Below are 23460 nucleotides of genomic sequence, written 5' to 3'. Positions count from 1 at the left end.
CCCTGGTCAGGGAACCGTCCTGCATGCCGAACAGCGCGGCCAAAATACAGGGAAAAGAAAAAAAAAAAGGAGGTCACAGATCTGATTTTTGCCAGTCTTTCCTGTCTCAACTCCACATTTCTTCCTTTTTCCTTTCTTTCGAGGAACACAGACCTCACCCAGGCCCACCCCTGGCCTTTTGGAAGGGCTTGGGGGATATTAGCACTAGGGCAATAGGACTCCTGAGTCCCTAGGATTTCTTGTTGCTGTCTCTGCTGAAACTCCTTTTGGACACCCTCCCCACCACAGCTTCAGCCCCCAGCCGGCCAGCACCACCATACTGGCGAGGGAGGGGACTTTCCGTTTGGTTCAAGTCGGCCTGGGACCACAGTGGGGCGAAAAGAGTTAAAGCCGGGTCCCAGGATCACCAGGGCCGTGAAGTTCCGGTGGCCCAAGCTGGAGTGGAATGGGGAGACCAGCTAGGAAGAGCGGTTTGGGACGGAAGAGGGGGGCGGTGCCAGCCATGCTAATCCGCGCTTCAGTTCCATCCGCGCCTGGCATCCACTGGTATACGGCAACCCCCACCCCACCCCGCTCTCAGCCCCTTGGCGGGTTTCTAATCTCCCCCATAATGGGCCACCCTCACCCTAGGCCAGTCGGAGGCTAGCGCCCGCCGGGAGACACATGCGTCTCTTCCGCCGTCCTCCCATTGTCTGTGCGGAGCCAGCGGAGGGGCTGCGAGGGGCGGGGCCGGGGCCGGAGAAGGGAGGGAGGGAGAGAGGGAGAGAGGGAGGGAGAGAGGGAGGGGCGGGTGGGAGCGGAGGGGGCGGGGGGAGATGTTGAGCCTTCAGGGGCCGAGGAGGCGGCGGCAGCAGAGGAGAGAGCGGGAGGAGGGAGGGAAGGCAGGAAGAGGGCAACCGAAGGCTGGGCCAGGTGGCTCGACCGGGTGCTGGCTGCGCTGCTCTCGGTTCCGACGGCCTCTCTCATGCGTTGAGGGCGCCCGGCTGGGCCGGACCGGCGGCCGGAGGGGAGGCTCCTCTCCATGGTCCAGAAGACCAGCATGTCCCGGGGCCCTTACCCATCCTCCCAGGAGATCCCCATGGAGGTCTTCGACCCCAGCCCACAGGTGAGGCGTGGTGGCCGGGATCGAGGGAAGGGGGCCTGTCCCGCGGACCCTGTGGGGTCGGATCGAGGGGGGCCGGGGAAAAAGGGGTTACATGCCCAGCGCCCAGGGGAGAGGGCTGTGCGCCCCCCAGCTCTGCCGGTGAATGATTGATGGGCGCTTGGCCGGGAGTTGTGCTGCGGTTTGGCAGAGCGGGGAGGAGGCGGTCGGGCCGCCTGTCACCCTCGCCTCCTCCTCTCCCACGCGTCAGGGTCTCTGCTGCTCGGGTACCGGCTCCAGTGGGTTGAGAGTGTGGGTGCTGGCGGGGGGACCCGGGGGTTGAAGGAAGCTAGAGAGAGAGCTCAGGCAAAGGGGGGACGCAGAGCACGCTCAGGGGCGCCGGGCGGGTGTGGGTGGGGCGGGGGTGGCCGAGGCGGTGGTCAGCGGGCAGTGCCAGCAGGCCTTCAGAGCTGCGGACACTGGCCTTCGAGGGCGGGGAAGGGGCCAGCTCCGGGCCAGGCCCCCGTCCCAGCCACTTCAGCTCCACCCCTATATTGGACCACCTCCCCTCCCCCAACAAACACCCACGTTGTCCCTCCTCCACCCCATCCCCCCAGCCCCAGAAAATGCCTCCGAAGTTTGGAAAGTTGAATGGATGCCAACTCACTGTACTGGAGAGGAAGAAACTGTGTTACCTGGGGGGCGCGGGGATGGGGGTGGTCTGCCGCCCCCCTCACTCACACTTCTCCTCTGCCCCCAGGTTACCCCCAGAAAGGGGTATTCTTGGGTAGGGAGGGTGCCCATGGAGTGACCAGCAAGGTCTGGGGTGGTCGTGCCAGGGGATTTCTCTGGGACGTGTCCTTATCCAACCTGGCAACACCCCAAGGCTAGGATAGCATTAACTCTTTTCTTGCTGTGGTGAGCCTGGAGCAACTGTAACCACCATGATAATGTGGGCACGTGGGGTGCGGGGGTCAGGTCAGACCTAAAAATACCTCCCTTCTCCACCCCAGGCCCCTTGGAGCCTGGGAGGCAGCTGACTGGGGCCTTCCTTTCAGCTGTCCCTTGTCCCTCTGGGTGCCACTCCCTTTTCCTTGCCTGGGATAGTGGTCGTGGTCTGAAAGAGTCTGGGGCTCACTGGGGGAATCCTCTTAAGTTCATAGGGATCCTCAGTCCTCGAGGTTGGAGATACGTCTTGCTGGAGAGAAGGTGATGGGAGGGAGGATTCTCAAAGGGTTCCCAGGTGCCCTTCTCTCCCATCTATCCACCCTCCTCCTTGTACTCAGGCCCAAGGAACCAGAGCCTCTAGCCTGGTCATGGCTTACCTAGCTTCTTTGGCAAAGAAACTCTAGGATGGAGGCTGGGGGCAGGGGCTTGGAGGGCCTGAACCATCAATGATTCCCCCCCACCCCACTCTAGACAGGCTGGGGGCCAATGTGTATATTTGAGTTGGGGAGAGCAAAGAAGTAGCCCCCTTTACAGGAGGCCTGGAAATACCTGAATGGGTGGCTGCGTGAGAGGTCGGGCAGTGTCCACGCCACCGAAGCCAGGAGCCCAGCCTGTGGGACTGAGCAACTCTTCACCAAGGCCCTGCGGGGGCTGTGACCTAGACTCATCTTGGGGCAGGGCCAGGGGACATTTAGATTGCTGCAGCCTGGTGGATATCATGGCGACAGGACGTGGGCATTGGCAGCTGAGGGTTAGAGGGCTTGATCCCTCTTGCCCCCTTGGGGAGAAGTATGATCACTGTGACTGTGAGGACGGGCTGAGAAGAAGTCCTACCAGGTTGGAGGCAGGGTGCTAAATCTGCCCCCATGGGTCAGGGTTGGGGTTAGATGTTTACTTTCCAAATACAGTTCCACGCCCCCTACCCTTCCCTGGGAATCTAGTTTTAGGTCTCCAAGAGCTGAGAGCTGCAACTCCCCTCCCCACTCTGCGAGAAACAAGGCAGGAGTTGGGCATGGGGAAAGCCAAGCTGGGCCTGGGTTGGCGAATCCTCTTCTCTCTGGGGGCCACAGGCACACTCAGCCCCGCTCTGCTCCAGCTGAGGTAGAGAGGGAGGGGAACTTTCCCAGGAGCTCTCTCCGTGCCCCCAGCACTGCAGGCAGCCTCTCCCTTCCCCCTGAGGCCTCTGCCGCCTGCCCAGCGTCTCAATTAGCTTTGCTGCCTAATGAGTCTCCAGCTTCTCACTGCCTCCCCCTTCCCAACCTCTCTGTCTTGGTTTGGGGGTTTCTGTGTGTGCTTCCTAGGGCTCTCTTTCACTGTCCCCCACCCCATGGCTGTGGTCTGGGTTCTCCCTCCCGCTTGGGCTGTACCATCTCAGGAAGAAGCTAGAGGGGCGGGCTGTTGAGATCAGGGAATGATATTTCCAAGGCTTTGCTGTGGTTCTGGGCCTGATGGGATGAGGGTTGGGAAAGGGCCTTTTTGATTCTACTCTTGTCCCTTCCTGGCTTCTCCAGGGCAAATACAGCAAGAGGAAAGGGCGGTTCAAAAGGTCGGATGGGAGCACATCCTCGGATACAACATCCAACAGCTTTGTCCGCCAGGTAATGGGTAGGCTGGGCTGAGAGGAGGGAGATGGCTGGTTGGTGGAGACCAGGATTGGTGAGCTGGGTCTGAGGCTTTCTCCAGGCACCCTCCCCCGTGTCATTTGTCACCTGCCCACAACCACCCCATACCCTTACACCCCATGACCTCCTCTGCATATACTGTCAGCTGTACCCACTCCTTCAGCCCCCACCCAATCCCTCTCCCAGCACCAGACACCAGCCCCTGCTGCCTGCCTGCCTGCGTCATCTCATTCAGGGACAGCCTGGCCTGCCTCCTTCTAGCTGGCTTCAGGCTGTCACCCACTCCCCCTGCCGGCTGTCTCCTTCCATGTCCTCCCCCAGAATCTGTGACAGCATGGGGTAGAGGCAGGTCCTAAGAAATGAGGAGCCAGGACATTTGGGTCCCTGGAGCCCTGATTAGGTGTGGGTCAGGGAAACACCCTCCTCACATCCAGATGTGACTTCTTTAATATGCAGAGAGAGAACGTGTGTTGACAGAGGTGGAGGAGAGGCAGGAGGAAGTTGATATTAGAGAGGACTTTAGCCCAGCATCCCTGAGTGAAGGGGGGTAGTGTAGCTGAATGGCTTTCTGGGGTTTTCTATTCTCCCATCAGGAAGATGCTGTTCTCATCTCTGTTCTGTCAACCCCAGGCCATCTCAGGCTCAGGGAGAAGCAGTGAGAGAGCCATGCAGTTGCTATGACTACAGAGCATCTCAACAAAGCCTGGTACCCAAAAAAGGCAAGAGGGGCTTAGGATCAGACAAGGAAAGGAGTACGTTGAAGAAAACATGGGCAGCATATGAGGGCAGAGGACAGTAGGGAAGTCAGCCGCGCCCCCCCCCACCTCGGGCCAGGAGAAGAGAGGGTGATGCCAGGCAGATCCACTACAGATTGGAGAGGGGCCCTTCTTTTCACTTCTTCTGTCTCCACGACACTTGGCACATATGAGCCCGGGCCTGACTTGAGAGCGTCAGGAAAGGGGCTCTTCATCCCAGCATCTCCATACAAACACGAAGTCCTTTCTTTGATCTTTCCCTCATCCCCTGTGTTGCAGGACTGGGCCAGGGCCGAGGCTAGGAGAATGACACTGTGCTCAGTGGAGCCCCTCTTGACAGAAAAGGGCCTCATTCCTTCAGTGTTTGCTGACCCAGGGGATCAGACCCCAGTCTCCAATCCTTCCTCCTCTTAGCTCCCCAGCTCTGACCCCCCGTAGGTGGCAGGGAGTGGGGGGGCAGTCCTTGCCACATCTCTGAGCTAAATATACCCTAGCAGTTTGCACATGTAGCAACTCTGCTTGTAACCTGAGCCCCTTGGGGGAACGGGCAGTTTGGGCCACCCCCTAGGCCAGCAGGGGCAGGCACTGAGGGCGCCGGGATGGAGGCGTCCAACCGGACCCTCGTAGTGGTGAGCTGGGGATGGAGTGAAGGTGGGGGGAGGTGGGAACAGCCCCTCAGGAAAGCTGGTGGGAGGCCTTCACTCCAGCCTGTCTCCTTGCCTCACTGTTTCCTTGTCTCCCGCCATTCTTGGGGGTGTGTGTGTGTGTATGCGTGTTTGCGTGTGTGTTGGGGTTAGTAAGTGTCTCTCTGCCACTCCATCTCTGGGTCTGTTCCCCTGGCTCTCCTGGCATCTGTCTTTCTGACTCTGAGTGCTCCCGTCAGGCGGGGTGGAGAGTGGTAGATTAACTGGTTTTCACTCTCTTTCCTTTGCATCTCTTTTCCAGCTTCTTTTAGTACCCCACCCACCCCCCACCTTTCCCCTCTCCACTCTCCCATTTTCATGATTTGATGGGCAGCTGCTCTCACTGATGCACCAGGGCGCTCTGGGGAGGTGGGAATTGGTCTTCTGTCTTTCCCAGGTTCCCTCCATACGAAGCTAATGGGCATTCCTGGCCAGGTGACCCTTTTCTGTCTTCAGGAAAGAACCCCCTCACCTCTGCAGTCTTGTTCTTTCTTCAGGTCCCCTCCTGCCCTTTGTAGCAACACCGCCGCTGCACGGTCACACAAATCCACACCTCCTGGCTCTTGCCCTCACATGCCCTCAGGGACACAGACACTGAGGGCGTCCACCCGTTCCGCCCCGTATGCACGCACGTGTACCTGTATGCATTCAGTCATACACACCAGGACATACCATAGAACATACCCTTGAAGTTGCACATCCAAGCACGTCCGTGAATTAGCATGTTCATTCACGCCCTGGGTCTGGACAGGCTATGCGTGTCTTACACTTGTGCCTGCATCACTGAGGGAGTTCCTTGTGCTCTGGGATGGTCGGTGTGATCAAGGCCTGCTTCCTGGCACACCCAGACTCCTGAGGCTGCCTTAACCCTGGCAGCCGGCAGCCCTAGTACTGAGGAAAGGCCTGCTCATGTCCTTCTCTTAACTTGCCTCTTCTTGCGCCACCCCAGGAATCCTGGGTTCTTTTTTGTATCTTATGAGAGCCTGAGGGCTGGGGCTCCCCAGCTTCTGGAAGAGGAGGTAGGATTCTATCTTCCCTCACCCTTGAGCAGAAAATGGCAAATTTTTATGTGGTCCTAGCCCATGGAGCAGGCTGCCCATTGCCGCCAGTGCCGAGAGCTCAGGCCTAAGCTGGTGGCTACAGCCCCTGGAAGGACTCACTGGGCCTGTGCTGAGTCTGTCTCAGCCGGTGCTGGGGGCAGGGGAGGGAAGGAGGAGCAGGGAGTGGAGACTGTCCCTTGGCACTCCACCCCTGCGCTGTGCCCCTATCAGGTTCCTACCCCTCCCTGGGCCCCAAGCAGCTGTCCTTGGACCTGCCGTAATCCCCTGTTTGCTGCTGTCACCCTTCCTAGGGCCACACTCTTTCCAGGGGCCTGCAGACCTCATTCTCCGGCTCTTCCCATCTAATACCACCTCCTCCTAGCCCTTGTGGTATCATGCTGGGCTGGCTGGGGCTTGAGGCAACCACGACGGGTGCCTTCCGAGGCCCAGGAGCTGGGGAGGCAGCGTTGGCCCTGAGCTGGCCCTGTCTGTTTTCAGGGATCAGCAGAGTCCTATACCAGCCGTCCGTCAGACTCCGATGTGTCTCTGGAGGAGGACCGAGAAGCCTTAAGGAAGGAGGCAGAGCGCCAGGCATTAGCCCAGCTCGAGAAAGCCAAGGTGAGAAAGATGGGAAGGGCTGTGCTGGCATTATTTCCCTTACCCCAGGCCTCAGAGACAGCCTGGACAGACCCAGGGTCAAGTCTTGGCCTAGCCACTTCCTAGCTCATGTACCCCTCTGATGTGCCTCTGCCTTTCACCTGTAAAGTGTAAGCTGTAATACCTGCCTCCTTATGAAGTACAATAAGTGCCTAATTTCTACACATAATAGGAGCTAAACATTTCCACTCATTTCTAGAGTCAAATTTTCTGGGCTCTTATTAGCCGTGTGATATTAGGCAAGTCAGTTAACCTTTCTGAACTTTAGTCTTCTCATTCATTACAATGAATATGGTGGGAGTTCCCCGGCAGTCCAGTGGTCAGGACTCAGCACTTTCACTGCCGTGGCCCCGGGTTCAATCCCTGGTCGTCGGGGAACTATGATTCCACAAGCCACGTGGCGCAGCAAAAAAAAAGAAAAAGAAAAGAAAAAAACCCATAAAATGAATATGGTAATAGTACTTAACTTCATAGGGTTTTTGTAATAAATAAATGAGATAATGGGTGTGAAACATATAACACAGTACCTGTTACACTACACAGTAGCTGCTATCGTTATTATTACTATTATTTGTTCTTATTGTTATTGTTACTATTATTATTATTCCTTCTTGGTGTTATTCTAGGCTCTCCCACCACCTATACTTAGCATTCCCTGATGCCCCCCTCCACCCTGAGAGGACTGAGTTCTATGGTTTGCTTTTTTTTTTATTGTGAAATTTAATATATGCAGTAAAAAACTGCATAAGCCATTCAGTATATGTTTTTATTAAAAAAAAATTTTTTTGAAGTCTAGTTTATTTACAATGTTGTGTAGTTTCAGGTGTACAGCAAAGTGATTCAGTTATACATATATGTGTGTATTCTTTTTCAGATTCTTTTTCATTATAGGTTATTACAAGATTTTGAATATAGTTCCCTGTGCTATACAGTAGGTCCTTGTTGTTTATCTATCTTATGTATAGTAGGGTGTACAGTATATGTTTTAATAAACAATTTACAAAACAAACCTCTCCGTAATCACCACCACAGTCAGGAAGTTGTACATCCCATTGTGATTTAACCCTCTGGTTGTCATCTTCCTCTAGACCAAGCCAGTGGCATTTGCTGTGAGGACAAATGTCGGCTATAACCCATCTCTAGGGGATGAGGTGCCTGTTCAGGGAGTGGCCATCACCTTCGAGCCCAAGGACTTCCTGCACATCAAAGAGGTGGGGAGGATGTGTTGGCATCTGGAGGGAGGGCAGGGTAGTGGGTGCCAGGAGAGGGGCTGTCAGACCTCTAGTGGAAAAAGACTTCTGAGCCAAGCAGAGCTGGGCTAAATCTGCTGTGTGACCTGAGGCAAATCTTTCCACCTCTCTGAGCTTTGCATTTTTCATTGGTAAAATGGGATGGTAATGCCTAGGTCACAAGGCTGTTGGGAGGGTTTGTGATGAGGCCTGTCAGTGGGGTGGCAGTGTGCCAGGCACATGGAGGTGTCAGCATTAACTTCTCTCCCTGCCTTTCCAGGGTAGAGCTGGCACATGGGGGAGGAAGGACTCTCAGAACAGGGATGTGCTTGGGGGTGTGGGTGGTCCATGGCACAAGAGGATGCTGGTTCCGGAGAGTCCTGAGAATTGGGGGCTGTAATCAGAGGCTGGTGCCAGGGCTGTTTGAGGGTGCCGCCCCCTGGGCGGGGTAGGCAAGGCTGGGGGTGGTGTCCCCTGGAGCTGGCTGCTGGCTTGTGCCTCTAATCTCCCTCTTGGTCTCCCCCACCCCACCTGCCGTTGTCGTTTGCAGAAATACAATAATGACTGGTGGATTGGGCGACTGGTGAAGGAGGGCTGTGAGGTTGGCTTCATCCCCAGCCCTGTCAAACTGGACAGCCTGCGCCTGCTGCAGGAACAGAAGCTGCGCCAGAACCGCCTCAGCTCCAGGTGTTTGGCTGGGGCCAGGGCACCTCCGGGAGAGGCCAGCCAGCCAGCCGGGAGTAGGCCCTGAGGGTTGACGCGTTGCCCTGAGGACACAAAACTGTCTGTGGCATCACCAGTGGGGCTGGCAAATGAGGGCGGGGCGCGGGGGGCAGCCTGTGAGAGAACAGATCCCCCACCCTCACGCCCACCTCCTTTGCTCACGGCTCCATTTGCCTCTCTGCCCACACAGCAAATCAGGTGACAACTCCAGCTCCAGTCTGGGAGACGTGGTGACTGGCACCCGCCGCCCCACGCCCCCTGCCAGTGGTAAGAGCTACCGCCACCCCACGGGGTCGGGTGGAGCTCCTGGGCGGGGTGGTCTCCCCACTGCCTGTCCCCTCCTTTCCCTGCAGTTGGGGGTACCCCAATCCTGAGTCCTCCAGACACCTCCGGTGGTACCCCCTCCATGAAGAGCAGGACACCCCACAAGCTGGGCCTGTCCCTCAGCGCCCATTCTGTCATGTCTCTACTCTCCCATTTCTTTGGTAGCTCCATCTCTCTGCCTGACTGCCCTGCCCCCTACCCCCCATTCATTTCTCCCAGCCCTGTTCCATTCACCTCTTCTTCTTTCTTTTTTCCCCATCCCATCCCTGCGTTCTGTACTTGTGTCTTCATGTCCATCTCACTCCTCCCCACCTCGCCTCCTTCCTCCCTCATCCTGACTCTGCGGTCCAGGTAATGAAATGACTAACTTAGCCTTTGAACTAGACCCCCTGGAGTTAGAGGATGAGGAGGCAGAGCTCGGTGAGCATAGTGGCTCTGCCAAGACTAGCGTTAGCAGTGTCACCACCCCGCCACCCCACGGCAAGCGCATCCCCTTCTTCAAGAAGGTAATTCTTGCTGGGTTCTTGTGATAGGGGAGGTCAGAGCCCAGTGCTTTGGGGGGGGAGGGGGCTGGAATGGATTCCGACGTGGTCTCAGCCTGATTCTGTGGGAATCAGGCCTTCCTGCCAAGGAGGAGGGAAGGGTAGAATGACACCGAGGATAGGCACGTCTGTCTCCACACACAACTCCACCCTGGCCCACTTCCCTGGAAGGGATGGTTCTTGCAGTGGAAGCACCCTTTCTCTTGGAAGGCTGCCCCCGCCCCTCAACTGAAAGCAGGGTCTGGGTCATGAGACCTGACTTTTCCCCCTCACTGCCAGTGGGTTAGGCCGTGTTTGCCCCCACTGCCACATGTGAAGGGGAAGGTGGAATGGTGACCTTCTTGGCCCTTTCCGGACTCCACGGGGCTCGGGTGGGCACACGGGGATCTCCTGGCTGCAGAGCAGGACCCAGAAAGGGGGTACAGGATGTCTGAACATTCCCAAGTTCACTGGACTGGCTGTCAGTCCTGCGCCCAGCCCTGATCCAGGGCCACCTCTGGCTCCCCCTTGGCACGGGGTCCCGTCCCCTCTCTCTGGCTCTGTCTGTCACTAACACGCATGCCTTGTTATCTCTCCTCGTCTGCCCGCTCTCCCTCCCTCTCTTGTCCTGGCTCCTCCCTTGCCCTCTGCCCCTGCCTGGGTACCTTCCCCTTTCTCCTCCCCCGCCCTCCTCTTGGCAATCTCTGGACCCAGCCAAACAGAAGCAGAAGTTGGTGAGTATCACAGCTTTCTGTGTCCCCCTCCCCACCCCCTGGGATGAGCTAGGGGGACCTTCTAACACCCATTCCCATATCTGCCCCCCTTTTCCCCAACCCTTCCTCGCCATGCCTCCCCACCCCCGCCCCGATCCCCACATCTGGACTTTGGGACCAGGGGGAGGAAAGGATGCATGGGGGAGCCTGGAGGTGGGGGAAGAGGGGCTAATGCCATCTCCACTCTGGGGTTTCCCCTCCCTGCTTCCCCCCCCAGACAGAGCATGTGCCCCCCTATGACGTGGTACCTTCCATGAGGCCCATCATCCTGGTGGGACCGTCGCTCAAGGGCTATGAGGTAGGAGCCCCTAGAGGCGAGTGGACCCAGAGGGGCCCAGACCTCCGGAAAGACTCCATAGACAGGTCTTCAGACCCCAGAGAGATCCCCCAGCAGGGCCCTCCCAGGGTTTCTTCCCCAGAGGGCTACATACCTTCAGAGACACCCCCCTCCATGGGGGGCCCAACCCCCAGGGAGACCCCAGAAGGGTCTAGTCCTCTCAAAAGAGCCCCAGAGAAGTCCTCCCAGAGATCCCACCTAAAAGGATCTTTGCAATCAGAGACCCCAGTGGAGGCCCCTCAGACTCAAAAGGACTGCCCCCTCCCCACAACAGGGACTTCCTCATCTCAGGGATTTAAGAAGAAAATGGAATGTCAGGGGGCAAATACCTAGCGGTCCACCTTCCCTGAGGGGCTTTAAACACCTGACTTCTCCTCCCCCCACCCCACCCCCCAACCTCAGGTTACAGACATGATGCAGAAAGCTTTATTTGACTTCTTGAAGCATCGGTTTGATGGCAGGTAAGACCCTGGGAGCTGGCTCTCCGCTCCCACTGTGGTTCTCTGCTGCTGGGGATGGGCAGGATGGCTGGAAGGACAATCCTGGAACTCTTGGACTGAGGGATAAGAGGCTGTCCTGGAGCCTGGGGAGCAGGCAGGGCATTCTAGGCCACCCTGACCCCTGGCTCCTCTTGTCCCATCCCCCAGGATCTCCATCACTCGTGTGACAGCGGACATCTCCCTGGCTAAGCGCTCAGTCCTCAACAACCCCAGCAAACACATCATCATCGAGCGTTCCAACACACGCTCCAGCCTGGGTGAGCCCACCCCGTAACCCCACCCGCACCCCTGCTCTGGGGCCAGATGTGGGGGGGGAGGGGGCATCTCCGGAAATGCTCTGTTTGCCCACGGCCTCCTGGGAGGCCCCCTTACATTTCCGCCTGCCCCATGACTCCATTCCCCCAGCTGAGGTTCAGAGCGAGATCGAGCGAATCTTCGAGCTGGCCCGGACCCTTCAGTTGGTTGCCCTGGATGCCGATACCATCAACCACCCAGCCCAGCTCTCCAAGACCTCACTGGCCCCCATCATTGTTTACATCAAGATCACCTCTCCCAAGGTGGGTGCAGGAGTCTGACCCTATTGGAGACAGGAGTGCTCTGGTTGGGCTGCCTGTGTTTAAACCCCAGGTGCTGCTTACTAATCGTGTGGCTTAATCTCCTCGAGCCCAGATTCCCTGCTCTGTCGAACTCCATTGTCTGGATATTGTGAAGATTCAACCTAATGCGAATACTTAGCACTTAGCAAAGGGTCTGGTATAATATACCTGGTCATGTTTTTTGTTTTGTTTTTTAAAGCATTTATTTATTTATTTATTTGTGGCTGCGTTGGGTCTTCGTTGCTGCGCGTGGGCTTTCTCTAGTTGTGGTGATGGGGGCTACTCTTCGTTGCGTTGCACGGGCTTCTCATCGCAGTGGCTTCTCTTGTTGCGGAGCACGGGCTCTAGGCGCACGGGCTTCAGTAGTTGTGGCATGTGGGCTCAGTAGTTGTGGCTCACGGGCTCTAGAGCGCAGGCTCAGTAGTTGTGGCTCGCAGGCTCTAGAGCGCAGGCTCAGTAGTTGTGGCTCGTGGGCTCTAGAGCACAGGCTCAGTAGTTGTGGTGCACGGGCTTAGTTGCTCCGCGGCATGTGGGAGCTTCCCAGACCAGGGATAGAACCCATGTCCCCTGCATTGGCAGGCGGACTCTTAACCACCACGCCACCAGGGAAGTCCCCCTTTTTATGTATTAACTATTTTAAATATTATTAGGGTCATGCAGACCAGTCCCCTGTCTCTACTTTGTTGACTTCTCCTGAGTCCAGAAAACAGAAAGAATTCTGTGCTTTCTGTCCCAGTGTCACGCAGCTGCTTGGTGGCTGGGAAAAGACCTTTCCTGTCTTTCGATTTCAGCCCTTTTTGCTGCACTGCCTTCATGTAGGCCTCGATAGAGATGAAATTGGTAGGAAGGCTGATTTACTTTCTGGTCATATAGTGGCTCCGTTAGTTTTCCCTCCTAGACATTAGTAGGGGTTTGAGAAACATGGAAGGTGAGCTTAGGTGAAGGATTTGAAATGAGAAGACAGTATGGGGTTCAAATCCTAGCTCTGATTGGCTTATTTTTATTTAATTAATTAAATCTTGGTTTTGGTTTTTTGGGTTGTATTTTATTGAGCTTGTGATCTTGGGGGGATTATTTAGCCTTTGCACCTCAATTTCTTTTTTTTTTTTGCGGTACGCGGGCTTCTCACCGCTGTGGCCTCTCCCATTGCGGAGCACAGGCTCCGGACGCGCAGGTTCAGCGGCCATGGCTCACGGGCCCAGCCGCTCCGCGGCATGTGGGATCTTCCCGGACCGGGGCACGAACCCATGTCCCCTGCATCGGCAGGCGGACTCTCAACCACTGCACCACCAGGGAAGCTCCTGCACCTCAATTTCTTTACCTACAAAATGGGAATTATAATCATTCTCATATGTTATTATTGAGAGGGTTGGAGGTAATGATGTAAAGAGCCCAGAGTTCTGTCTGACTGATGAAGGCAACCAGAGGTGGTAACTGTTAACATCTCATGCTAGCACCCAGTTTCTTGTTTTCTTTTTTTTTTAATATTTATTTATTTGGCTGCTCTGGATCTTAGTTGCGGCACACGGAATCGTCATTGCCACCTGTGGGATCTTCGTAGCAGCACATGGGATCTTTTAGTTGCGGCATGCGGGATCTAGTTCCCCAACCAGGGATCGAACCCTGGTCCCCTGTGTAGAGAGTCTTAACCACTGGACCACCAGGGAAGTCCCTGAGCACCCAGTTTCTTAAGCTTTCTGAGTCCTAAGTTTCTAATAAGCATAAAAGGGGTGATGGGATTTAAGTACTTCCTGGGGTGGTTGAAAGGATCAAATGAGACAATGGCTGCAAAAACACTTTGTGAACTAGAAAGTTAACAGACACTTCCATTGCCCCCACTGAGCACTGACTGAGGTTAAGGGTGGGGACTCTGGAATCAGACTGCCTGAGTTTAGGTACCAGTGCCACCAGTTACCGGCTCTGTGCTCTTTAGGCAAGTCACCTAACTTCTCTATGTTTCTGTTTCCTCACCTGCAAAATAGGAATCCTCAAATGGTGCTTGTGAAGATTAAATAAACAAATTAACCATGCAAAGTGCCTGGTACCTACTAAGCACTGTATCTATTCTATTTTTTTTTTTAGATTTTTATCTTGAAATAATTGCAAATTTACGGAAGAGTTGTAAGAATAGTAGGACTATCTTTGAATTCACTTCACTCACATTCACTACTTTTTTAACAGCTTTATTGAAATAAAATTCACATGCCATTCAATTCAGCCATTTAAAGTATACAATTTAATTTTTTTCAGACTCACTAATTTTGAACATTTTGCCACTGCTTTATGTATGTATTATGTATATGTGCGCTTATATATGTGTATCTTTTTTCCTGAACTATTAGAGAGTAAGTTGTAGATACTGTATGCCTTTATCCCTAAATATTTCAACATGTATTTCTTAAGAACAAGGATATTAACTTACATAACCACAGTACAATTGTCAAATTTAAGAAATCTTATCTAAAATACTGTCCATCTTCAGTTTTCACCAGTTGTCCCAATAATGCCCCTTATAGCAATTTCCCCTTCAATCCAGGATCATGTGTTGCATTTAGTTGTCATATCTCTCTATAGTCTTTAAGCTGAAAATTTTCCTCAGCCTTTCTTGGATTTTCATGACACTGACATTTTTTTTTTTTTTTTTCTGCGGTACGTGGACCTCTCACTGTTGTGGCCTCTCCCATTGCGGAGCACAGGCTCCGGACGCGCAGGCTTAGCGGCCATGGCTCACGGGCCCAGCCGCTCCGCGGCATGTGGGATCTTCCAGGACTGGGGCACGAACCCGTGTCCCCTGCATCGGCAGGCGGACTCTCAAACCACTGCGCCACCAGGGAAGCCCCATACACTGACATTTTTTAAGAGTACAGATCACTTATTTTGTAGATTGTTCCTCGGTGTGGGTTTGTCTGATGTTTCCCCATGACTAGATTTAGGTTTTACGTTTCAGGTAGGAACATCACCAAAGCGATGTGTCCTTCTGAGTGCGTTGCATCAGGAAGCACAGGATGTCGGTTTGTTGTATCATTGGTGCTGTTAACTTTGATCACTTAGTTAAGGTTGTAGCTTTATGTGTAGCTATTATCATCATTATTACTGTTATCATTGAGATGAGAATAATAATAGTGGCTGCATAATGGCATTATTGTCAGGACTAAATGAATTGATTGTGTAAAAAGCACAGAATAGTGCCAGGACATAGCACACGTCCCTATAAAGGACGGCTACTGCTGCTAACGTGGAGGGGAAGTTGGCCCAGAGAATGAAGCCTATAAAGGTTACAGGGGTTGGGAAGGAGAATCACTGCCCTTCATTACAGCCACTGCTGGAACTTCCCAGGACAGGCTGGCATGAGACCCAGGAGAGAGCCTGAGCACTGTGTAGGATGGACACAGGACTGGTGAGGTCATTTCTGAAGAGGCGGCCAGGGCTGAGAGTCATGGAACATCCCCTGGCCCCGATACTGTCTCTCCACACTGGCTCCAGCCAGGACCTGCCTCTCCGGCTTGGTGCATTGCAGGGTCCCTCTAGCTCCTCTTCTCCCCCCACAAACCAGGTTCTTCAGAGGCTCATCAAGTCTCGAGGGAAGTCTCAGTCCAAACACCTCAATGTGCAAATAGCAGCCTCGGAGAAGCTCGCGCAGTGTCCTCCCGTGAGTGCTCAGACCCAGGGGAAGGGAAGGGGCAACGTTTGGGTTCTCCACGTGTCCTCTGGCCTGCTTGAGAGAGTGACCGGGAATGCCTGGGCGGGGTCCAGAGATGCAGGGAAAAGAGTGCTGGATGTTCAAGTCCCAGAAGCACCACTTCTCTGTGGGGAGTTAAGCCCCTCTCCACGCCTTGGTTGCCTTATATTTAGAATGAGGGAGTTGGAGTATCGGGGTACCAAGACCTCTTGTAGTTCTGTCGATTTATATGTCTAAGAGCCCTCCTCTTCCTGGACATCCAGAGGTTTCTTTTTAACTTTGTCCTTCAACCCCTTGACTCCACCCACTGCCCCAGGCCACACCCTCACCCCTTGGTCATGCCCAGCTCATCCCAGCCCTGCCCTTAACCCCGCCTCCACAGGAAATGTTTGACATCATCCTGGATGAGAATCAACTGGAGGATGCCTGCGAGCATTTGGCCGAGTACTTGGAAGCCTACTGGAAGGCCACACACCCGCCCAGCAGCACTCCGCCCAATCCGCTGCTGAACCGCACCATGGCTACTGCAGCCCTTGCTGCCAGCCCTGCCCCTGTCTCCAACCTCCAGGTACAGGTGCTCACCTCACTCAGGAGAAACCTCAGCTTCTGGGGAGGGCTGGAGGCCTCGCAGAGGGCCAGGGCGGTGCCCCAGCAGCAGGAGCACACCGTGTAGGTGCCCCGCCCACGTCCCCTCCCGCCCAGGGCTCGGAACTGAGGAACTGAGCACAGTGAACGTGGGCAAGGAAGGGAAGAGTTTTATTTTGTAAAAAATGTGGTGAGTGGCAGCTTCTGGTGTCTGTGGTTTTTGATGGGATTGGGGCTGGCTGGTGGGGCCTCCCTGGGCCTGGTCTCAAAGGACCATATCTGCGGCCCTGGGGGCTTTTGCCTTGGGGGCCTTGTAGGATAAGTGACCAGGAAGAAACAGGAAAATCAATATGTTTGCTGGACTCTACACCCATTTTAGACCCAACAGAGGTCACAGCATTTTAGACGCAGCAGACCAAGGGCCCTGAGACGCAGGGAATCCCACAGAGCAGGGCCGTTCAAACCAGAGAAACTGCCCCCTCCTCCAGAGCCCTAATCTCGGGAGACTTCTCGGTAGGGACCCAAAGCGAAGCATCTTCCATGAGTTGAACCTTCCATCCTTCTCCCAGTTAAACAGATTCCAGGAAAGACCCTCCTGTGGGTTCTCCACCCTGCCTTGATCTCCCCCCATGGGAGCCAAGGCCTGTCTCTGAGGTCAAACCATTAAGTATTGGGTTCCAGATTAGAACCAGAAGAAACCCATGAAATCATTCTAGACCACTGCTAAGCATTCTTGATCTCCTGCCATGGGAGCCAAGGCCTGTCTCTGAGGTCAAACCATTAAGTATTGGGTTCCAGATTAGAACCAGAAGAAACCCATGAAGTCATTCTAGACCATTGCTAATCATTCTTGATCTCCTCCCATGGGAGCCAAGGCCTGTCTCTGAGGTCAAACCATTAAGTATTGGGTTCCAATTAGAACCAGAAGAAACCCATGAAGTCATTCTAGACCATTGCTTTTCAAATTTGTTTTCAGCACCAGAGCCCACTTGTTCACTGAATCTTATGTGGAAGCTCAGTATGTAGACAAGGCATCCTTGCTCTGCTCAGAGGGAGCTAGTGGCTTGGCCTCCATTTCACTTCCACGGTGACCCCTGAAGCACTCTGTGCCCTGTCCACCCACCCCAGATCTCCAGGGAATAGTTTGGAAATTGCTGCTCTAGTCTAATCCCCATCACACCACCACAGAGACACTGGGCCATTGAGACGGGAGTCACTTGCTCAGGGTCACACAGCTTGAAGTAGCAGGGAATGGGGCTAGAACCCAGGTCTCTTTGCACGCTACCCAGCAGCCTCTACGGCCATCTTCATGTAGCATCTGGTGCTGAGGACATTGGGCCATCTCATTGTTGCCAGTGGGGGATAAAGACCCATCAGCCTTCCCCAGCCTGCAGCTTTGAGTCTTTGTTGGGGGCAGGGGAGGAATCCTATCAACCTTGGAGACTCTGTCATCTGACTAGGCAATGGGGTGGGGGGAAGTGTGGGGTTCCGGAGGCCTGTGATTAGGGTCTGGTTGGGCTGAAGGAGCTGGCTGAAATCCCCCCCTTAGTATATTTGGGAAACGGGGGCAATGACTAACCCAATCAACCACTAACGAGTGGCAATACTAATGAGCTGTTAATGATGATTTAGCCCAAGACAGCATTAATGTGTGCCTTGAGGAATTGATGACTAATTGTTCGTGGGCTCTCTACCATGGTTACCAGGAGAGTTCACGCCTTCACCCACCTTAGGAAGGTCCGGTGCCCCCTCTCCTAGTGGAGGAGCAAATGCCTTGAATTCTGTCCTCTGGCTCTCTGGCTGGGCTCCAGAGCCGTTTGCCGGCTGCCCATCCCCTAGGGTCAGCACCCTCCTCTCCTTCAGCCAGGCTGGGTGTCTTGGTGCCCTCACTAACCTGCCTTGCTTTGTTGTGTTTCTCTCACTCCTGCCTGATCTGCATGGTGTGTGCCGTCTGCCTGCTAACCAGGGACCATACCTTGCTTCCGGGGACCAGTCACTGGAACGGGCCACCGGGGAGCACGCCAGCGTGCACGAGTACCCGGGAGAGCTGGGCCAGCCCCCAGGCCTTTACCCCAGCAGCCAGCCGCCAGGCCGGGCGGGCACCCTGCGCGCACTGTCCCACCAAGACACGTTTGATGCCGACACCCCTGGCAACCGAAACTCTGCCTACACGGAGCTGGGAGACTCGTGTGTGGACATGGAGACTGACCCCTCCGAGGGGCCAGGGCTTGGAGACCCTGCAGGGGGCAGCACCCCACCAGCCCGACAGGGATCCTGGGAGGATGAGGAAGACTATGAAGAGGAGCTGACCAACAACCGGAACCGCGGCCGGAATAAGGCGCGCTATTGCGCGGAGGGCGGGGGTCCAGTCCTAGGACGCAACAAGAATGAGCTGCAGGGTTGGGGGCGGGGCGTCTACATCCGCTGAGAGGCGGGGGCCACACAGTGGGAGGAAGGGCTCTGAGCCCAGGGGAGGGGCGGGACAGAGGGGCTCACCACTGCGGATGTATCTTGCCTCCAGGGGGCGCTGTCCCCCTCCTTTCAGATGCCTTTGCTCAATGTTCGGGGTTTCTTTGGTGGTAGCATTCCAACCAGCTCCTGAGACTCCCTTAAGCCTCAGCGGTAGGTTTTTACCTACATGTTGTGGGTGCATGGGGGGGATGACAACCTTCCTGCAGTATCCCCTTCCCCACCTCAGGGGGCTCTCTCCCCTCGCCCAGAGAAAAGGTGCAGTTCCTTAACTCCTTCTACTCCAGGCTTTAAATGAGTGTCCTAAAATGGGGTGGCCCTTTCTTTTTCCAACCTGGAGTATTTGGGAAGGGTAGGGGGGCTTTTCCTGGAGAGGGAGACCACAGACTCTTTCCCATGAGGGCTGTCTTCCCCAAGCCCCAGATCCAGGGTCCTTCACCATGCCCACCCCTCCCCCTAGCTTCCTGGCAGCATTGTCTGGGAGGTGAAAGTTACAGCATTGGAAACCCCACCGGGATCTCGTCTTCGGGAGTGGTCTGGGTAGAAGCTGGCACGCATCAGATGTAGTGCCCTGTGCCCGCCCAGGACCTAGAACCCTGAGGAGGGGGCAACCCGAGATGCTGCTACCCCCACCCCCACCTCCATGCCTCAAGGCTTTGCCTACCCCAGGAATGAGCTTTGCCTACAACATCCCTTGCCTGCAGCCATCAGAAGAGGGGGCCCCTCTCCATCTGAGCCCCCCCATCCCCTTGTCACCTGGGTGTGGAGCCCATGGAACACTCTGGTCCAGCTCATTTTGAAACCAAAAAACTGCTTCACTTTCACCCTGAGGCCCCAGGGGAGAGGGTAATTGTCACCCCTGGGGCCTCAGGACCTCGGATCCCCCCGGGGGGCTTAGCTGCTGCTGCTGCTGCTCTGTATCTGCCTCTTGTGATCCCGTCCTTTACCCATGTCCACGCCCCCCAGGAGAGGCCTTGGTACCCCCTCTGCCCTGGATCGTCCCTCTGCCTAGCATCCCGTAGCCCAGCAGCCCCGTCCCCCACCCCCACCAGCACCCAGCTGGGCCAGAGAGAGCCGATTGTGCCAACGAGGACTGGGCCCTGCCCGGCTGCCCGCCTCAGGGATGGGTGCCTCATGCCTGTCTCGCCACCTCCTGTGCCAATGTTGTCCCACCCCCCACCCCCACCCGGGGGTGGGGTGCAGCTTCCACTTACTGGTTAGAAGAGACCACTGCCCAACCTTTCCCCTTCCTGTCTGGTGTCCTGTGCCCCCATCTGTCTGTCTGTTCGTCTGTACTCCCCTAGAAGTATTTTGCCACATATAAAACCGCCATCCTGTCCTTTGCGGCCACCTCCTGAGCCTGCTTCTTTGTTCCCGCCGCACGGTTGCCAGCCTAGGTGTGTGGGAGCTGCCGATGTGCAGGGAGGGAGAGTGAAGGGGTGGGTGCAGGAATAAAGCCGTGGCCAGTCTTGGCTCTGCTCAGCCCCCAGCCCCATGCCTGTCCGGTCCGTCTCCCCATAAGTAGAGCCAGGGAAAACTGCAAGCTGAGATGGGAAGTGGGGTGCCCTGGGTTTTGTTCAGGGGGTCAGATCCAGAGCCACTGGCACACTGTCTTAGAGGCCCGTGCTTGCTTCTCTGCTCCTGTGGCCTCAGCTGCTCCCCAGCTTCCCAGGGAGGGATGGGCTGAGCTTCCGGCTCCCTCCACTGATGCCTCCACAACTACCCACCCCAGGCCCTGCTAACCAGCCTGGTGGGAGGGGAAGAGGTCTGTTTGTGGGGAAGGGCAGAGAATCAGGAACCCCCATCCCAGTCCCAGACTGAGAGAAAGATCAAAAGCCAGGAGGAAAGTCAGCACGTGACAGTGCCCGTTCCTGCCACCATCAGCTGGCCGGATGTGGACTTGTGATGGTTGATCCTTCCTGCTGTCGCCTGTATCCTGCCTCACCCAGCACGCACAAACCATTTCTCCACTCTCATGGTTCTTGTTTTTGGGGTGGTGGACCTGAATGCTCCTGTGCAAAGTGTGTGTGTAGAGGGCAACAGACGTCAGGACCCTCCAGATGAGGGGTTAGCAAACCCAAGGAAAGAGGAACTGGGAAGGCCCACAGGTCGAGTGACTGGCCCATGGTCAACAGGGAGGTGATGGCAAAGCCCGCACTGCTGGGACTGGAGCCCAGTCTGCCTGCCATCATAGTGCTCCTCCCACTGCCTTTCAATGGAATCGATCTTTCTTTCCTGTGTTTATTCATTGAGCAAACATTTATCGAGCATCTACTATGTACCAGGCACAAGTCTAAGTGGGAGCTACAGACAATTCAGGACAGCACAACGAGCTCTCTGATGTGGGAAGCAGTGGGTCCTGAGGGAACCTGGAAGAGGGGTCCCTGCCTTAACCTGGGGAGATCAGGGGGTGCTTCGTGGAGGAGGTGAGGCTTGAGTGGAGTCTAGAAGGCTGGTTAGGAATTAACCTGGGCAGAGAAGGAGGGGAAGGGTTCAAGGCAGAGGAAATAGGTGACACGCATGACACGTTCTTGGCACTTTGCTAGCAAAGTGTGCTCTCAAGGTGGTGGTAAGAGAGGGGTCATCGGGAGTAAGTCACAGGGGCCTTGAGTCACATTAGGGAGTTTGGGCTTTGTCCTCAAGCTGGTGTGCAGAAACTGAAGGACTGTAAGCAGTGATGGTCATATTGTCTCGGTTGCACTTTGGAGCATAGATCGGAGGGGGGGGGGGGGCTAGCTTGGAAACAGCTGCAATGCTCCAGGTGAAAAATGAGGAGGGTTTTCAGTGGAATGGGGAAGGAGGCGGTGGCTGCCAGAGACATCTAGCAGTTACGATTGAGAGCTCTTGGAGAGTGATTGGAGGCAGCTAGTGAGAAAAAAGGAGGCATCTGGGGTGACTGTGGGTGAGGGTCTTCCCAGACATAGAGGAAGCAGGTGAAAAAACAGGTCAGAGGCAGAAATGATACTTAGCTTTGGACAAGGTGGGTTTAAGGTGCATGTGGGAGAACGTCCAAGAGGAGAAGAGCAGAAAACAGGCTTGGTCTGGGGCTGCACAGAGGAACTCCATCTGCAGTGGACCCTGGTACTTTAAAATCAAAGGCAGAGCTCATTAGCTTCAGTATACAGATAAAGCTCAGCGAGGTTAAGCAGTCTGTCCATAGTAACACAGCCATCAAGCAAGGACAGGAACTGAGATCGGATTTCAAGTTCTGTGGTGTCCGTGACCCCCAAGTCTCGTGCTAATTCTCCTGACCCAGGATGCCCTAGCTTCTGCAAGGGAAGGGGTGCAGGGGAAGAGGAGGCAGGTGTCTGAGTATGTTTCTGTCATCTCTCCATGTGCCTTCTGCCTGAAATTACATTTGCCCAGAACTTGCCAGCAGAGGCATTTCTAGGTGGCTTAGAGATATTGAGAGATGAGGAGAGACTTATTTTTTAATATTTATTTATTTACTTATTTATTTGGCTGCTCTGGGTCTTAGCTGTGGCATGTGGGATCTTCAGTGGTGGCATGTGGGATCTAGTTCCCTGACCAGGGATCGAACCTGGGCCCCCTGCATTGGGAGTGCAGAGTCTTGCCGCTGGACCACCAGGGAAGTCCCTGAAGAGAGAGACTCTTGTCTCCTGGTAACCAGAAGCCCTCAACCAGCACACAATAAGCACGTTGGTGGTTGTCAACTGGTGAGGATTTCCACAACCGTGAAGTCGGCTGGGACTAGGCCCAGAGAGGCTGGTGCTCTGACCGCAGCCACCTCAGGGACTCAGGAACAGAGATGCTGGGGACCCCTCCTATCTCCCTCCCTGACCAGCTGCTTCTGTCTTTTGAGTAGGTTCTACACTAGAGTGAGCTGAGGTCGGAGAGACTGAAGGTTTCCACCACTGTAAAAGTGAGCTGAGGTGAGGCCACCAGGGCCTGGGAGCAGGGTGGAAAGGAGTGTGGTTTCCAGCCCAGTACCCTTGACAAAAATCTTGTCTTAGCCCCGGTAATCACATCCTCAGAGACGTGTGCCTCAGCTCCCTTCTAAATCAGGCCTTCCAGCCTACTGTCTCTCAGGGTTGTTTTTTGGTTTTTGGTGCGTGTATTTGTCTCCCGAACTAGATGGCAAGCTCCCGGACACGGTCTGTTTTGTCTGCTTGGCATGTTCCTAATTCCTGACTCACGTTTGTCAAATGAATGAGTAAATGAATGAGTACCCCCTAGGATCCAGGCTCTGGGCCTCACAGCAGAGGCAGCTCTTGTCTGTTTACTGAATGTGCTCCAGCGAGCAGAACGTCACTTTCAATTCTGCTATTGATGGTGGGGTCAGGGTGCACTAAGAGGTTCCTTCCCGCCTCCCCTCCAGGAAACAGATGGTAAAAATGCTTTAAACATTGCTGCTTCCCCTATCACCCTCTGCGCCCCTATCCTACTCCACCCAGATGCAGCCCCAGCTCCTTTTTAACGAGGGCTGAAACGGAGTCAGCCCAGATGGGCTCTGGTAGTCAGTTCTCCTTCCTTGTAACTCTGGGCACCACCATGGGTGGGATGAAATTTCTGTATTTAGTGAGCTGTTCCCTCTTCTCTCCACAAACTTCCCAGCCTTCCTCAATCCTCTTCAACTTGTGCTCATACTCCTTTTTTTAATACTCCAAAGACCATTTCTCAGGCTGTAACTTAACTTACGGCCCTTCAATCCAATAACAACACATCCTCACTGTATGCCAGGCGCTGGCTCGGGCAGGCAGTGGGGGTGGGGTACACAGATGAGCATGACATGACCCCGCCCTCTAAGACTCACAGTTTTTGGTGTTTTTGGCCACACCTCATGGGATTTTAGTTCCCCGACCAGGGATCCAACCCAGGCCCTTGGCAGTGAGAGTGCGGATCCCTAACCGCCGGACTGCCAGGGAATTCCCTAGGACTCACAGTTGCCTGGAGAAAGCAGACGTGCCAGTTATCATC

The 23460-nt window shown here is 55.0% G+C and overlaps 1 protein-coding gene across 1 annotated transcript; it reads left to right on the top strand.

The window, feature by feature from the left end:
• Positions 1–877: 877 nt before the first annotated feature.
• On the top strand, positions 878–18481 carry CACNB1 (calcium voltage-gated channel auxiliary subunit beta 1; the record flags this gene model as incomplete). The annotated part of the gene is made up of 14 exons (XM_079904262.1): positions 878–1105; positions 3541–3627; positions 6628–6747; positions 7875–7997; positions 8566–8702; positions 8929–9005; positions 9414–9568; positions 10574–10654; positions 11096–11154; positions 11341–11450; positions 11599–11750; positions 15343–15438; positions 15851–16036; positions 18020–18481. Exons 1-14 carry the CDS (start codon positions 1022–1024, stop codon positions 18479–18481), a joined length of 1929 nt encoding a protein of 642 aa, XP_079760388.1. The 5' UTR covers positions 878–1021.
• Positions 18482–23460: the final 4979 nt, after the last annotated feature.

Source organism: Stenella coeruleoalba, assembly GCF_951394435.1.
Source record: "Stenella coeruleoalba genome assembly, chromosome: 19".
Lineage (NCBI taxonomy): Eukaryota > Metazoa > Chordata > Mammalia > Artiodactyla > Delphinidae > Stenella > Stenella coeruleoalba.
Note: the sequence above shows the minus strand (reverse complement) of the source record. Positions and strands in the feature narration are given on the sequence as shown.